This window comes from Stenella coeruleoalba, assembly GCF_951394435.1.
Source record: "Stenella coeruleoalba genome assembly, chromosome: 18".
NCBI lineage: Eukaryota > Metazoa > Chordata > Mammalia > Artiodactyla > Delphinidae > Stenella > Stenella coeruleoalba.
The window spans coordinates 1,018,482-1,036,360 of NC_137164.1; the positions used below are offsets into that span (position 1 = coordinate 1,018,482).

General features: G+C 43.8%; 1 protein-coding gene across 1 annotated transcript in view; it reads left to right on the top strand.

Moving 5' to 3' along the window:
• The window catches only part of IFT88 (intraflagellar transport 88), a 76,036-nt gene that overhangs the window by 53,399 nt on the left and 4,758 nt on the right, over window positions 1–17,879 (top strand). The window contains exons 19-24 of the mRNA XM_079902562.1: window positions 596–746; window positions 1,240–1,355; window positions 3,090–3,142; window positions 4,816–4,881; window positions 8,178–8,284; window positions 17,602–17,668. Coding sequence (XP_079758688.1) covers window positions 596–746; window positions 1,240–1,355; window positions 3,090–3,142; window positions 4,816–4,881; window positions 8,178–8,284; window positions 17,602–17,668 — 560 coding nt within the window. The remainder of the gene's footprint in view (window positions 1–595; window positions 747–1,239; window positions 1,356–3,089; window positions 3,143–4,815; window positions 4,882–8,177; window positions 8,285–17,601; window positions 17,669–17,879) is intronic.

The following is a 17,879-nucleotide window of genomic DNA, read 5'->3' on the forward strand; positions in this document are numbered from 1 at the left end:
GAATGATTGAAACACAGCACTCAGGCTTTTTTTTTTTTTTTTTTTTTTTTTTTGGCGGTACGTGGGCCTCTCACTGCTGTGGCCTCTCCCGTTGCAGAGCACAGGCTCCGGATGCGCAGGCTCAGCGGCCATGGCTCACGGGCCCAGCTGCTCCGCGGCATGTGGGATCCTCCCAGACCGGAACATGAACCTGTGTCCCCTGCATCAGCAGGCGGACTCTCAACCATTGTGCCACCAGGGAAGCCCCAGGCATTTTTATTAAGGACAAATTTTGGACAAAACTTTGAATAAAACAGCACACTATTAATTCTACTAGTGTGGCAGTTGATCTTAGTGGGTAGTAATGAAGTAAAAGGAAAAGCAAGATGTGTGTGTGTGTGTGTGTGTGTATATATGTGTCCCATATACATGTATAGGGGACAGAAGTGTTACTGACCATTTTTCATCCTCATCCCTGACGAAATCCAGAGTAAACAGTATTAAGTAGCACATTAGTATAGACTAAGAAATATTTTTATGAAATGTTGGTTTTAGGTTTGCTTATTGATCAGTGAATTTAGAAAAATTGTGTTATCCTTCATTGAAATTGTCTAAGATACGAGTTAATGGAAGATCCCAATCAAGCTATGGAATGGTTAATGCAGCTGATCAGTGTTGTTCCAACTGACTCCAGAGCTTTGTCTAAACTGGGAGGATTATATGACAGTGAGGGGGATAAATCCCAAGCATTCCAATATTACTATGAGGTGGGTGTGCAGTCTTGCCTTCCTTCTGCTTTTTAGCCTTTTATGAATTGTTATAAAAAAGACAGCAGGCCTTTTAATTTTTAAAAATTATAAATGCTTATTAGCTTTTAAATAAATAATTTAAAATAAAACATTTGTGGAATATAAAGTTAGTTTTTGATTATTTTAATAAAAGGTAAAATAAAAGGTACCAGTGCATTTTTCTCTTGAAGGGTGATTTAATCCCTTTTGAGTCTATTGCATACTTAATTTGACTCAGATCATATATCAGTACATCGAAAAGATATTTATAGATAATTGAAAATGTGTCAAACAAATCTTAAGTTTTCCAAATCTTATATAGTTTCAAAACTTGAACAGTACTTGTGACACAGCTCATACTTCTTAAGTAAGAAGTGTCACACTGTATACATTAATGCAGCTGGTGGGGAAGGTGTTGGGGAGTGAACTGTGCATTGTGACTGAAGTTCTTTTGTCACACCTCCCTTTCCAGTCGTATAGGTATTTCCCGTCCAATATTGAAGTCATCGAGTGGCTTGGGGCCTATTACATCGACACCCAGTTTTGTGAAAAAGCCATTCAGTACTTTGAAAGAGCTTCTCTTATACAGTAGGTAACTGTTACGATTTTATGTTTAGTTAAATGTCTACAATCTGATAGACATACTGAGTTCATGAACAGTTATTAGTGAACATTCAGGCATCGTTTTGATTTTCTTGTATTGTGTTTCATTTGACTTGGTCTTTATTATGATAAATATATTTCCTTTTTATGCAAATGTTTTAAAAAATACCTTCAAGGTACTTTTCTGTGTGTATTTTTCTTTTTCACATCTCAGTAAACAGGTATTATTTCTTTATCAATCAGAAAATGACTCTCTCATTCCAAAGACAAAGTTTCATTTCTGAAAGAGTCCTAATTGAAATGTTTCATTGGTCTCAGTTTGTAATTGATATACATTATATATTAAAAATCAGGACTTCCCTGGTGGCGCAGTGGTTAAGAATCCGCCTACCAATGCAGGGGACATGGGTTTGAGCCCTGGTCCGGGAAGATCCCACATGCCACGGAGCAGCTAAGCCCGTGTGCCACAACTACTGAGCCTGCGCTCTAGAGCCCACGAGCCACAATTAATGAAGCCCATGTGCCACAACTACTGAAGCCCACGCGCCTAGAGCCCACAAGAGAAGCCACGGCAATGAGAAGCCCACGAACCGCAACGAAGAGTAGCCCCCGCTCACAGCAACTAGAGAAAGCCTGCGTGCAGCAACAAAGACCCAACGCAGCCAAAATTAAATAAATTTATTTTTTTAAAAAAAGAAAGAAAAAAAAAAAAAAGAAAGCAGGAGTAGCAATATTAACTTCAGACAGAACAGAAATCAAACTTATAAAAAAATCAAATTCTTAAAAATGTCTTTAAATTCATATCAGAATGTTTTATACATTATTCAAAAATAATTGGGATATGTCATGTTGTGTTTTGTGTTTGGCCAAATTGAATTTTAACATTAGATATGGGGAAAGGGGAGCCGGGAGGGACAAGGTATCGGTAAGGGATTACGAGGTACAAACTACTATGTATAAAATAAATAAGATACAAGGATGTATTGTGCAGCACAGGGAATATAGCCAATATTTTATAATAACTATAAATGGAGTATAATCTATAAAAATTTTGAATCACTGTGTTGTACACTTGAAACTAATATTGTAAATCAGCTATACCTCAATTTGAAAAAAAATAAAAGAGAAGTGAGGAGAGCATTAAATTATTCCCTAGTCTTTTATTCCTTCAAATTTTGTTTTTCTCAGAAATTTTTAGTAGTAGTCTTTAGAAATTCTGGTCATGTTTATTTTAGAAAAGAAATTCACTTCTATTTTAAGGGAAAAAAAAGAATGAATAGATTTCTTTTTTACTTTCTTTTTAGTTGAAGTCTAATTGTTCAAACACAAGGTCAAAAATTGCCTCTTGGATACTAAATTTGCAAGCCTAAACCTAGGTTTCTAAGCCTTAGGTACTAAGTATAAGATATGGCAAAGGTAATAAAAATGGTTAAAATAGAATGCTGTGGTCTTTACGCAAACTGGCGAGGCAGTTCTTCTAAGAATGTCTAAACAAAGGTGTGAGTTAATTGAAGGGCTCTAAATGTAAATTTCCTAATATCAGTATGACAGATAATAATGAAGGAAATTGTATATATGCTGTTGTTAATAATAAAGACGACCTAATCAAATGTCAAAAAGTAATTGAAAGCTAGTACCGATATGTAGCTTAGCTTTATAAAACTGGCCATCACAGATTATTTTTGTTTCATCTCTAATTTCACATAATTTCTTTTACAGGCCTACACAAGTGAAGTGGCAGCTGATGGTAGCTAGCTGTTTTAGAAGAAGTGGTAAATGCTTTAATTTTATTCACTTTAATATATGTTGCTTGTTTCTATCTTTTAGGTAGTTATGCATATAAATGTGTTCCTATTGTAGATTTATTTATTAAGATTAACTTTTGATAGTACACATATCAAACATTATACGAAAGACACAGTGTTTACTACGTACAGTTAAAAGTTACGTTTACTAACCCGCATCCCCTGCATTGGAAGCGGGGAGTCTTAACCACTGGGCCGCCAGGGAAGTCCCATCTAGTCACCTCATTCTAAACATCCTGTGTGCTCTGCCCAATGTGTGAGCCTCTCTCACACCTGAAAAGCTGAGGAGAGCCCAGAACTGGGGCCGCAGGACCTGATTTTGTACAGCAGATGTCACTAGTCATCCTGGTTGTGTTTTCAGTGTCAGTCTTTATCTCGTCCTGTGCTGCTGGCCTGTTCTGCAGTGTCAGTGTGTTAATGGTTTGGGACTAGCCATGAAGTGAATGATACTGTTAAAATGTCAGGATTAAGCAGGAGATAAATGTTAACACTGTGGTTAAAATGTTTAGTTAAAATAACATGCTAATGTAGTTAAGTGTGAAAAATGCAGTCCCTCTTATAGAGCAACCAGATGTCCAGGAGAGCTCCCTCACCCAGGGAAGCGCGAGCCGTGACCACCGGCAGCGGTCCCCGCCGTTTCTTAGGGCCCTCTGTCTGCCTCCGAGAGCGCCTCAGGTGGCAGCGGGACACAGGTGCGGTGTGACCTCAGGTCATTTTGCGGGTTGGTCTCTAATGTTACCGTGTTTCCTGTTGGCGGAAAGACCTCTCTGTATACACATTTCATTTATGTCAGGGCGAGTCCGAGTTGCCTGCGCACGTGTAGTGCCTGTCCTGTGACGTGTGTGTGTGTGTGTGTGTGTGTGTGTGTGTGTGTGTGTGTGTGTGTGTGTGTGTGTGTGTGTGTGTGTGTGTCTGTCTGTCCAGGGGAAGAGCGGCCACCTTAGCCGGCCCGGCCGCGCTCTGGGTGCTCCGCTCTCCGTCTTGTTCAGCCTCCACCCCGACGCCGAGGCCGGCGGGCCACCCCCTTGTGCAGGAGACCCAGACGTAAGGGCATAACTCTTTCCTGAGATTTTAGCAAAGGTCTTTGATCCAAAATTCGTTTTTCCTATTCTTTGCTGCCATGTGAAGCTAAATTATTTTATTACAAAACAAAATGCTTTCTGTAAACTTTTTAATGTTTGAATATAAAAACTGCAAAACAAGTTATTTTTCATCTTTTCCAAGTGAATAACATTGAAATTAATGTTATTACTTCATTTTAAGAAGTAGAACTAAGTTTCAACCATTTACTTCCGCTCTGCGCCTTTTTCAGATTTATTTTGTCTGTACATTTTCTTCCAGAAGTTATATTGAGGGACCTCCCTGGCGGTCCAGGTGTTAGGACTCCACACTTCCACCGCATGGGGCACAGGTTTGATCCCTGGTCGGGAACTAAGATCCCACATGCTGCACAGCCAAAACAAACAAACAAAAAACAGAAGTTATATTGGGAACGGTTGTTTATGCCTGTGGCAAACATGGAAGTCATCCTTCTAAACCAATGAAATGGTGCCAGAATATTGAATTTAAATTAGTATTTTGCTGAACCTGTTCATTTCTATAATCTGCTAGTATGTTTGTTTTTCCTCCTTCACTTATAGGTAACTACCAAAAAGCATTAGATACTTACAAAGATATTCACAGAAAATTTCCAGAAAATGTTGAATGTAAGTGAGACTACATTTTGTAACTTTGAAAGTATAGGTTCTCACATTTTATGTCCTAATATGTAATAATTACCTTTGCTACAGTAATTGCATACATAGATACCAACCTATAATTTGCGGTACATGTTTAAATATGTGGTTATAGGATCAGAAAATTTGACTATGCAAGTACACATTTTTATAGAATTTAATTCTTGACGGATTTAAATATACCACTGAATTCTCTTCAGTAGTAAACAGATCTATATTTCAAAGCTTTATGAAATTTTAAGAATAAATTTTGTTTTATTATTTTTTAAAGTTCATAAACTGGTATTTTATAGAAAAGGCATTTTATTTATTTTAAAAAAATTCTTTTTTATAAATTTATTTATTTTATCTTTGGCTGCATTGGGTCTTCGTTGCTGCAGGCGGGCTTTCTGTAGTTGCGGCGAGCGGGGGCTACTCTTCGTTGTGGTGCGTGGGATTCTCATTGCAGTGGCTTCTCGTTGCGGAGCACAGCCTCTAGGCGCGCAGGCTTCAGTAGTTGTGGTACGTGGGTTCAGTAGTTGTGGCTCTCAGGCTCTACAGTGAAGGCTCAGTAGTTGTGGCACACGGGCTTCGTTGCTCCGCGGCATGTGGGATCTTCCTGGGCCAGGGATCGAACCCATCTCCCCTACATTGGCAGGCGGATTCTTAACCACTGTGCCAGCAGGGAAGCCCTAGAAAAGCATTTTAAACCATCCATTTAATTATAACTTTTTGAGACTGAAAAAATACCTTTAGAGTTTATGATAATAGAACATTAATAATCTTGCTGATACTGGTAGCAAATTAATTTTAAAACATTATGTTATATGTAACTTATTTCCCTTTTATAAAGTTGGCTTTGTATAAAATATTCATTTCTTCCAATCTTATAGCACAGTGGATTTGATGCAACCTGAAGTAACAGTGTTACAGTAACAGCAACAAGATCAGGATCCGGAAAAGTACAAAATAACCATATTCATAGGTCTCATATTCTCACTAAACTATATATGGCCCCAGTAGCTTTGTGACTAAAGGAAAAAGGGAAGATACAGTGGGTTTTATAATCTTTACTATTTATAAGAAAATAAAAAGTAATTCCTTGGGAAGAAGAAAATCCTTTCAACTCTTACTTCAGTTGTGTTGAGACACAGAGGAGAGTAGATAAAAGGTCACTGGAAGACGTCATAGCTCCTAGCTTTACTAACATCCGTCCAACAAATAAAATAATGTGTTTGAAAAGTCCGTTTTGAATGTTGTCCTTCAATGACCATGCACACAAAACAGCACATTTCAGTAAAAACAGATCTTTTCTGGGCCACGTTTTCAGTGGCGCAGCCTGATCCAGGGGTTAGATGTGCTGCATGTTCCTTCAGTAATAGTTTTCTCAGTTTGACTTCTGTGAAAGCAGAGAGCTCAGAATTATGGCCTTTGGTAAGAGCCTAGGGGCGAGGAGTTTTGTAATGCTGGTCACATGTGGGTCCATTAGCTCACAGCAGTTTCTGAATGCCAGTCAGAAAACCGGATACATGGGAATTACTTGTAAAACTTGTAAAAACTACAAATCTGTAGCCCAACCTACAGAGATTCTCATTCAGGTTGCAGTGGACCCAGATATCTGATTTTTCCTATTTCTTTTTTTTTTTCTCATCTATTTATTTTCCTGTTTCTTTTTTAACAGCTTTTAATGTGATTCTTAACTTCAGTCACATTGGGGAACTGATACTTTAAAGATTAAATGAGAGCAGTAATAGCTTTTGGGGAATGGAAACCCAGCAGTCCGCTGGGCAGAGCTTCTCAGCTTCAGCAGCACTGACATTTGGGATCGGATAATCCTGTGCTGTGGGGCCATCCTGTGGATTCTAGAATGTTCTAGCAACATCCCTGCCCTCCACCCACTGGGTGCCAGGAGCACACCTCCTGTTATGACATTGTCAGGTGTCCCCTGGGGATGCAGCTGCTGCCGGTTGAGGACCACTGCAGTAGCTGCAGCACCTCCGCACCGGACAGCAAAGAGAGCATCTCCAAGCAAGGCCACTTTTCTTTCTTTAGAGAGAGTTTAAGATTCACTGTAAAAGTTGAATGATTGGGACTTCCCTGGTGGTGCAGTGGTTAAGAATCCACCTGCCAGTGCAGGGGACACGGGTTCGAGCCCTGGTCCGGGAAGATCCCACATGCCGCGGAGCAACTAAGCCTGTGTGCCACAACTACTGAGCCTGTGCTCTAGAGCCCATGAGCCACAACTACTAAACCTGTGCTCTAGGGCCCGCGAGTCACAACTACTGAACCCGCGCGCCAAGAGCCCGTGCTCCGCAACAAGAGAAGCCACCGCAATGAGAAGCCCATGCACCGCAATGAAGAGTAGCCCCTGCTTGCTGCAACTAGAGAAAGCCTGCGTGCAGCAACGAAGACCCAACGCAGACAAAAATAAATAAATAATTTATTTTTTTGAAAAACTGTTTAAAAAAAAAAAGTTGAGTGATTATCTGTGCCGTGGGGAATGTCCAAGGTACTTTGGCCTGTTTAATTTTCAAAACAGGTGTAATCAGTAGTCTGCCTTATGGTAGCATAGGAAAAACACTTGCACTCATGTAAGGTCTCACTTTGAGCAGAGTACTTTTCTGATGAACCCAAAGGGTGATTTTGTCTTAAAATACATTCTTCTGTTATCAAAAATTGACCTGTAGTCGAGTATTATTTGTAGAAAATATAAATTACCTTCTTACTGTGCATTATCAGGGTAAATGTATACATAGGCAATTTACGCAGTAGTAATGTGTGACATTTTAGATTATTTTAGTACCATTACTTTTGTAATACATTAATGGTCATGAATTAGTCACTAACTTACAAATTCTTATGGGGTGACTGCAGTGCTGGTACACAGCACTGTTCCCGCCCTGTGGGTGTGGCAGAAAACAAGACAGACCAAAATCCTGGCCTCATGGAGCTTGGATTCTAGTGGGAAGAAAAAGACAATAAACAAGTATATAGTATGTCAGGAGTCGTAAGTGGTATAAAGGAGAAGCAGGTGAGGAGATAAAGGCTCGGATTATAGATGCTGTGGTCTCTCCTGAAGGGCGGGTGGCAGAGTCCCTCTAAACCGTCTTCCCAGGAGGTCAGTTCTCAGAGGGCCAGGAATACAAAGTGCAGTGATTTTTCAAGAGAAACAAACCCTGTTTGTGAGCAGCATTCCTACCGGGGTCCCAGAAGACTGAGCTTACTGATTTATTGTTCTTCGAACACCATGGATAAATACTTTTCTAAAAATATTTTTCATAATTTAGGTCTACGTTTCTTGGTTCGTCTCTGCACAGATATTGGATTAAAAGAAGTTCAAGAATATGCAACAAAACTCAAGAGATTGGAAAAAATGAAAGAAATCAGGGAACAGGTATGTCATGTGAGCCGAAAACTGCTGTCAGTTTTGAAAATGTCAGCCTTCTGTAGCTCAGCTGAGTGATGTCTGGGCTTCTGTCAGTAAAATTAAGTTGCAGTTATTTTTCTGCTGTGGCATGAAAGGAAAAATAACTAAAACTCTAGTTTTAGGATAAAATTCAGTCAAAATCTAGTTCCTAATCAGAGAAAGTGCAGTAGATTCAGTGTAGTCTTTAGTGGAAATCTACTAATAGACTAACAATTGTAATTTCTCCAGTACAAAATAGCTGCAGGTTAAGTTGTAGACGTAACTTCAGCTGGAGAGTCTCGTGGCCTGTGGAAACCAGGAGACAGTCACTTGCCTACAACAGCAGTTCATTGGGCTGCTGTGTTGCATCGTAGGGCACGGCTCTGAGGATGGCTGATACAGAGGCTTCAGGTGTATTTCTGTGTTCCCTGCAGTGTTTTACTTCTGTGAGAGAATAATCCCTCCTGTGTTTGAGCCTAGAATATTTAAAACTTTAACATGATTTCTGAGTATCCGCCTTTCATAGAAAGAAAATTCTTTAAGCTTAAGCTTTTCCAAAAATTTAATTACCTTGGGTAATTAAATCTAAATTTCGTATTTGCTTTCAAAATGTCGTTATCTTGTTTTTGCTTTGAGGATGTGACCTGATTGTTTTATTCTCTTTTTTAAATTGTCAGTTGCAAAAGCATTATGAGCATGACCTTAAAAATCCTATAAAACATCAAGTTGGTATTAAAATGCCACTGCTAGGGTATATAGTTACAACCTGCTGTGAAGACCAGCTGAATACCACATACCAATTGCTAATTTAATTAGATAACCTGTGTGAAAGTTTTGTAAAATTAAACTAGTACAAATTGGAAGATCAAATTATCATAACTATCATCATAATTACTATTACATTTGTTTCATGAAGAAGAATCAAAAAGAAGTATCTATTTCAAACCATGAAATTCTTTGGAGCTCAAAACTAGTTCTGTGAAGTTACTTAGTGTAGAACCGTGGGTGCATCTGGAAGTCTTCAGACTTCGTAAGTTTAAGCATCAGTGGTTTGTCACTTATGAATGGTGACCGAACGGTGCACATGAGCTCAGGCAAGTTCTGGATCCCGCATGGGGCCCATGTGCTGACCCCGCAGCCGAGTGGGAGTGGGCCTCCCGGCCGGACGCCCCCCACCCCAGTGAGGAGCTGGGAGCCTTCTAGCTCCTGCTTCCGGGGGCCGCACTCAGGCTTTAGGAAACATGGATTCCGAGGACTCCTGGGAAGTGAAATTGAGGGGTCAGGTCGAGACCTGTGCCCACCACGCACCCTCCTCAGAGCCCCCCGCCAGCCCCTGCCCTCCTTGAATCTAGACGGCCTGGGCCGCTACAGGCGCTCCTCTCCTGACGTGGCGGCCCATCACTCCGCGGTTCCCCCCCCCGCACTGCACCCCCTGTCCTGATTGTTCTCGTTTGCTCATGGGGGCTTGTGATTTTACTGTTGTCAATGAGTACCGAATGTCACTGCAGTGGCTTTCCCTTTCTAATTACTACTCGGCCTGTTGATTCCTCTTCATCACAGTATTTGTGTATTCAGTGAACATAGTCAGCTTTTGTCTGTGTCTCTCATAGACCTGACCTTTTATCCTTATGTTGTACTCGCCATGGCGTAATTAAGGACACTTAGTAAGCTCAGACGAGTTACAGTTGATGCATTTAAATTACGCAGTGCTTACCTTACCTGCTCACCCATGTGAGTGCTGTGTCGCTGTGCTCGAGCAGTGTCTCTCTTCCTAATGCCTTATCACTGCCGCACTGCACCTGCATCACTTAGATACACGCTCTCGTCCCAGCCGTTCCTTCGTCTTCCTTTACGTCGCAGTCCTTATCCACAGAGCACTTTCTTTCTGTTTCCTTGAGATCAGTTTCTCCATTGTTCTTCGGGACTGCTTATTAAATCTTACATAAAGAGAAACATTTTCTTGGTGTTTTCTCACTTATATTTTACGTATGAACACAAAATTGAGGGGGAAATTAGTGGAAAAGGTCAGTCCTAGGAGAGAGAGCAGAGGCTTACAGAGAAGGTGTCCTGTGGGTATGAGAGCAGCCTACTCGGGAAATCGCTGCGTGCCCCCATGCGTTTGTCTAGATTGTGAGCCGTGGGGCAGGCGCCCTGTTTCCTGGCTGCGTGGTGCATGAGACGCTATTCGTTATGAAACAAAATGTCACAAATCAATGCCTGAAGTAAGGATGCTATCCTTTTCTAAATTTGAACTTAAAACTTCTTGTTACTTTTCCTGTGTGTCTCCTGTTTAGAATCTGTCTCAATGCAAAAACTTAACGTTTTTCCTTCGTAATTAGGATTTCTTCATAAAATAATTGCCGAGGCCTGTGTAATACCTCTTGTACAGATATATCTTGATTTCTTTGAATATTTCCACATGGTTAGGTATCTTTTTTCCAGTTGGTGACTTTCTACAGTCTGTCTAGCTTTCAGGTGTTCCTTGCTAAAGCACTGTGGGCCTCTGTGAGCGTCTGTAGTCGAGCTCGTCCATATTGTTAACTGGAGACGTTTGGGAACCAGCCACAGGGTTGAGACCAGGGATGTCCTGGATAACCACGCCACACCTTTACCTGAGCTGCTAGAAGGAATGCAGAGCTCAGCCCCAGTCTTTATCCCGTCCTTTCCCCTGCAAGTGCTGACAGTGACAGAAGTTTGGCAGCAGAAAAGAAAAGGAGTGAAGAGGCTGGGTGGCCTTTCCTGATCTCCCTCCTCTGCTTGCAGTTTCCCCTCCTCCGACCTGATGACGTCTGCTCAGCTGGACATCAGCGACCAGCAGCGGCAACACCCAGTGCGTGATGAGTGTGGGCCGCTCTAGCCCTTTGCACGTACTGGCCAGTTTAATCGTCACAGGAGTCCTATGCTATGATGTTGGATGTGGTTTTATTATTACTGTTCTTTAAGATGAGAAACCTGAGGCCCGTGGTTGCAAAGCAACTTTCTCCAGGTCACACAGCTGTTGGGGGGTAGGCCTCGAATTCACATCCAGGAAGGCCAGCTTCTGAGTCCAGGCTCCTGGCTGCCATGCTCTGCTCCCTTACAGATAGTAGAGAAAAAGGATGATGAGAGTAATTACTTTCAGTTGGTGTATAGTCCTTACTTTTCTGCATCCAGGAAGTTGGTAGCTCACTCCATGAGCTAAACTGGAATGTACCTCTGTGAGCTCACTCTAATTTGATCAGAGCTAGGACCTCAGAACAGTGCTCTCCAAGTGTGGCCTGTGGACCCTCAGAGCCTCAGAATCGCCTGGGCTTCTTACAAAGTCTTGGGCCTCACCCCAGACTACCCCAACCCCAGAATTAAAGTCTCCGGATATGGAGTCCAAGAATCTATGTGGTTTTTAAACAAGTTCTCAAACTAATTTTTTACTCACAGACATTCCAGAAGCACTGGTGTAGTGTTATGCTTCCGAAGGGTTACCTTCAAACGATCAAACACCAGCTCAGGATACAGAATCTGCTTTAAGGGGAAAAGTAAACACAAAATAAATCAGGCCGTGGATTTTTAAAAACTGTTTTAAAACGGAAAGGAATTTGTGTAGACCTAAGAAGGAAAGATAAACAGATTCAGGGTTATGTGGATGGGGGTGATGGACCTCCCCAGGCCCCCAGCTCCAGTCTTAAAGCATGAAAGCTAGAAACTCATTTCTCTGGGCTGACTTTTCAGAGAAGTGCGTCCTCTTCTGGAACATTTATGGAGAAGGCGGCTGTTCTCGCCTTTGTGCTGGGGGCCTGTGTTCCTGGGCGGGGAGGAAGCTTTGTGCCCTGTTCGCAGAGCCGTGGCAAACAGTCCCGGGCGTTGGGTGGAGCCGCCCCCCAGCACTGTTGGGTTTTAAGAGACAGTTCGCATTTTCGCTTCGCTGAACAGAAGAACGTTAGCTGCAAGGAACTCTTCAAACTTTATTGCACGAATGGAAGAGAGCAAAATGGGAAGACAGGAGTTGAAGGCTGAGTATTTTAAAAATGCCAAGGAAGAGAAAAATACCAGCCCACACCAAAGAGGATTAAGGGACAAAAGGAAACGATTAGGAGGGAAAAAGAAGATGGGGAAAGAGAGAGTTTACAAAACACAAAGTTTGTTTTGTTTTTTTTTTCCGGTACGAGGGCCTCTCACTGCTGCGGCCTCTCCGGCTGCAGAGCACAGGCTGCAGACGCACAGGCTCAGCAGCCATGGCTCGCGGGCCCAGCCGCTCCGCAGCATGTGGGATCTTCCTGGACCAGGGCACGAACCCGTGTCCCCTGCATTGGCAGGCGGACTCTCAACCACTGCGTCACCAGAGAAGCCCCCAAAACACAAAGTTTTAATTGCTCATTCACAAATGAAGTACATTAATAATTTGTTCCTTTTTAAAAATCGAATTTCTAAATTTTTACAATATTCAAAAGGAGAATTCCTCTCCCAGTATTTGCCATTTTCCCCCCAAAGAAGTCAAATAATTTCAAGAAATTCTTTGTTTTGGCCAACTTAAAATAATATGTGACATTCAAAACTAATGTAAAATATAGTTGGTACTTATCCTCAAATTTCCAGTTATTACCAGAAGCTAGTTGAGCAGAAACCTTTTTGGTCTCAAAAGCGTTCTTAAAAGTTCTTAAAAAGAAGAAGATTTTGTATGAAGGTCTCATAAAGACACAGCTTTAAATTAACTGTGAAGGAAAAATGCAAAATTTTTAAAGTTTACGTATGTAATGAAAGCTGCGAGAATGTTTCACCCATTTTATACATTACTGCATTTATAAAGTTCAACAGAAACACAGGATAATTCATATAGCATTCATCCTTGGTATCAAGTGTGTGGTGATTTGGGCCGTGACGTTTTCCAGGGTGAGACTCCGCAACGCTCTGGTTAAAGGCCGTGGAGTCCTCGCCTGCTGGCATCACCCTGTGCTGGGTCCTTGGTTCACCTGTTCAGGAGACACTTGACATGGACGAGGTGCTCCAGCTGCTCGTCACCTGGCAGGAGAACGAGACAAACACAGGTCGCTTGTTGCCCAGCAGAGACACGCAGCGTGTGCACTGGATGGGGTTCGGCCCACGACCAGGGGTCCGAATGGTCCCCGGGGGAGGTGTGGCTGGACCTCAGGGCCTGGCGTGGAGACGGGAAGGTGTGAGAGAGGTCCGAGGGCAGGAAGGTGCGGCCACGTTCGTGAGTTCTTTGGAGTTGAAGCTGCAAAGAAGCGTCTTAAATTCTGTTTTCTCTTGAATTTGAAGTCAGAGCCAATCTTCTTAAGGATCCTTAACTAGGTAACAACTGCTCCTTGTTCTAAGACAGAAATCTAATTCTTACGGAATAAAAGCCCAGGATGATGGACGGAACCCTGGGCTTTCCTCCCCAACCCCAGTCCGCTCCAGACCTGGTTCTCTTCCGTAAGATGAGGACAGTGTTCTCGGCTGGCCTTCACAACCGTCCATGGTGAACTTAGGTTTGTCCCAGTCTGTCACCGACATTGCTAGAAAACGACCGCATCCTTGGATGTCAGAAACGTCAAATCGCTGCGAGAGTTTGCAGCCCTCACCCTTGGGTCCTGTGACCACTGTCCTCCGGGGGCAGGTGACAGTGTGACAATGTGGGGCTGCGCGGGTCCTGGAGACTCTGCCTGTCCCCTGCAGGAGAGCAGTGTCGTGTGTTCACGGCGGGGAGAAAACACTTTCCCAACACTTACCTGTTCAATTTTCCATCATTTTATTTATATCTACTTTGCTCCTCTTCTCTTTGTACCTTCTTCTCTCATTGTTTCCCCCAAAGTGGGTATGGCATCTTTTTTTTTCATATTATTGAAGAAACAAATGTTATTCTAAAAATTCAGGTAGATTACTTTTGTAAGTAACGTTTTAATTCAAATAAAAATGTGTTAAGGAAAAAGTGAAAATCGTTCAGCCACGACTTTGAGATCACTGTTAGCATTTTGACATTTCATAATCCCAGGCATTTTTACAAATATATGCAAACATATCAATACGTTTTTTTTTTTTTTTTTTTTTGCTGTATGCGGGCCTTTCACTGCCGCGGCCCCTCCTGTTGCGGAGCACAGGCTCCGTCGCGCAGGCCCAGCGGCATGGCTCACGGGCCCAGCTGCCCCGTGGCACACAGAATCCTCCCGGACTGGGGCACGAACCCGCGCCCCCCGCATTGGCAGGTAGACCCCCAACCACTGCGCCACCAGGGAAGCCCTATCAATACGTTTTTTAAATGGGACTTTTTTTTTTTAAACAAAAATGGATTTTTATAAAAATACTGTCTTGTAACCTGAGTTTTCCCCTCACTGAGGAAGATAACATGGCAGCTTCCCATGTCAGCAAAGGCAGGCCTCTGTCGTTTTTTGCCCCTTTCTGTGGCTGTTTGACGTGTCAGTGTTGCTGTGATGAGAATCTTCTGTCAGTCCCGCTTCCGTACCTCACACCCCTGGAAGTGAGTCCGGATTCCTGGGAACTTTATGAGGCGTTGAAACTCTGAGAAGGCGGCAGTGTCTCCTGCTGAGAACAAAACGTGACGCTCTAGTGCGCCTGTGTCCCTGGGCCTGTGGTCTGCCCCCTGGCATTCGCTGTGGGGCTGGGGCCCGTTTGCACCGGCCCCTCCCAATAAGTTGTTATTGTTGTGCCTACTTTATTTTCAGAGTTTCATGTTCTCTTTCTCCAGAAGGTTTCCCCAAACTGGACCTCGTCTTAACCCCCTCCAGTCACGCGGCTGACGCGTCCCTCCCCGAGACCCTCACGGCCATGGTGTGAATGTAGCGGCCACTTTGACCTTTCCAACCTGCCTGGCAGACCCCCGCTCTGTCATCCCCTCCCTGTCCCTTTAGTTCCCGGGGCTCTGGGGGGTGGCGGGACCTGACCCTCTGAGGGCTCCCCTTCATTCTGTCCCCTGAAGGCCCCGCGACCCAGCCTCTGGGTGTGGATGGTCTGAGAGAAGACTTGGCCGAGTCTCCACAGGTCACATTGCTTTAAACTTAGAACCTTATCGAGCCTATGTGCCGGTAAACGTTCTTGTCTCACTTGTGACATCGCCGTCTCTGTAACCTCCACACGGACTCACTGCTCCAGCTGCTATGGCGACGGGGACACAAGATTGATCACGGTGGGGTTTATTGATTTCCAGTGGCAAATGGGTGGAAGAGGACGAGAACCCTGACCTCCACCCACAGACGAGTGAGTGGAGTCATGGGGGCCTCGGGGAGTGAGGGGGGCTGGCCGGGGGAGCTGGTGGAGCTGGGGGACAAGCCCACGAGGAGGAGGCCGCACCGGGGAGGGGGCGTGCGGTCCCGGGCCCAGGAGGATGGAGTCTGAGCCCACGGCGGGCGCCAGTCCACTCGGGTCCATGGGGCTCGGCTGAGTCAGCCGGCTCTGGGTCTCCTGGGAGCAAAGCAGGCCACGTCCCCACGTGCCCCACCTGGGGGTCTTGATGCAGATGGGCTTGCCATGGCAGGGGGCTTCCAGGCTGGAAAACAGCGAGGGCTTGCGGGGGTGCATTAGGCAAAGGCGGGTGAAAGCCAAAGCATGGGAAGGTTCTAGACAGGCGCAAAGACGGTGTGACGGGGGCACAGTCATCGATGCACGTGCTCGCTTCCCTAGGTTGTCCTGTGCTAAGCTTACAGTTTCTTAGATCTTTTCCCACGTTTGATTTGGAAAAAAGTTTCAAGTTATGTGGACATTTGTTTTTATGAGTTTAATTATTTTATTGTCTACGTCTTACAGATATGCTGGCAATTACTAATCTGAAATAAAATCTGATTAGAGATATTAAAATATTTATTTTGTTGCATCATTTTTAGATTTTCTTTTGTTTGTGAAGGCAGAGGGAGAGATGGAGTTCTGGGGAGGTTTCTTTTTAATAGAAAAAACTCAAGCATGTTTACATATATTTGAAGTTCCTAAGTTTTAGGAGAGTGTTTCATTTTATAAAAATGAGCCTTTTGTTTTGTTTTGTTTTGTTTTTTGCGGTACGCGGGCCTCTCACTGTTGTGGACTCTCCCGTTGTGTAGCACAGGCTCTGGGCGCGCAGGCTCAGCGGCCATGGCTCACGGGCCCAGCCACTCCGTGGCATGTGGGATCTTCCCGGACCGGGGCACGAACCCGTGTCCCCTGCATCGGCAGGCGGACTCTCAGCCACTGCGCCAGCAGGGAAGCCCAGTCTTTTAGTGTTTTGAATTTTATTTTATTTTTTATACAGCAGGTTCTTATTAGTCATCTATTTTATACATATTAGTGTGTACATGTCAATCCCAATTCAATTCATCCCACCACCATCCCACCCCCCTGCCACTTTCCCCTCCTTGGTGTCCATACGTTTGTTTCTCTACATCTGTGTCTCTACAGAAATGAGTCTTGAATCATTGAAAAAGATTGTTTTTTTTCTTCCTAGGAGACTACAATGTCAGTAATCCCATCTGTGACCTGATAATTTATAAATATTTGGGGAGTTGTCAGGGTTGGGGGAATAAATGGTGTCCTTTGAATTAATGATGAAATTATGTTTACGTTACTGAGATCTAAATAAGATACCAATCTACGTTAAGAAATTTTAATTCAATTGTAAATAGTTGTCAAAAGCCGTCTGTTTCTGCTCACTGACTACCCTCTTCTCTAAACAAACCATTATTCATACAAGAGCCTGGAGTCAGCATTTAATCAGAAGCTCTAACTTAGGCGCAGCAAAGCGTGTAAAAAGAAACCTAAGAATGTCACAGTTTGGAGATAATTCTTATGTCTTAAGGGTGAGTTGATGTGTAAGAAAGTAGACTGTTGGGCAGATCTTAGGTATAGAGATTTAACAGTGCCTTTATTGTGGAAGCTGACTTTCAAAACCCTGTTGTCCTTTAATTATGTCAAGTGGGGCTAAAGCAGAAATAGCCCATTCGCAAGGTCCCCTTCTCCCTCCACCCCTTCAGCCACTGCGTTTAAGACCTGAGCTTTCACATCTGGGAAATACTTGGTTTTTAAGTTGTTTGCAGAAGCAAGGACGACCCTGCACTTTGAAGCCTGAGTGCCGTTCGCGTGTCTGGCGGGACTGGTGGCCCTTCTCAGGGTTTCCCCCGTACTTAAAAGGCAGCCGGGCCTCCCTCCTGCGGGGCCGACTCAGGGGCCACTCCCAGTGAGCCCAGCCTCGGGAGGCAGGACAGTAAGGCCTAAGGGACGCACAGTTTAACGTGTGTTTTAGAAATCGGTGCTTGGTTATCGTTGACCTTGAAGGACTATCATTTATTCCTGTTTTCATTACAGTACAGCTGACATCCAGTATGTCCTTCTAACGTGTCGCCTTCTTGCTTTAGCGCACCAAGTCCGGCAGGGATGGCAGCGGGGGTCCCCGCGGCAGGAGAGACGGGAGCGCTGGCAGTGGTGAGTGTCCCTGTTCCTGTCTCCCCGGACGTGCCAGTTGACAGATTTCTAGTACACGGGCTTCTAGAAGCACCTTGAAGTAATCTGAAGATGTCCTGTTTGTTTGTTTTATACACAGTTAAACTTCCCCTACTCTACTTTTGTGAGCATCAGGCTGCTGTGTAATCGAGTGTTTGTAGGTGTTAGTGGGTGTTGGTTCCTGAATAAACGG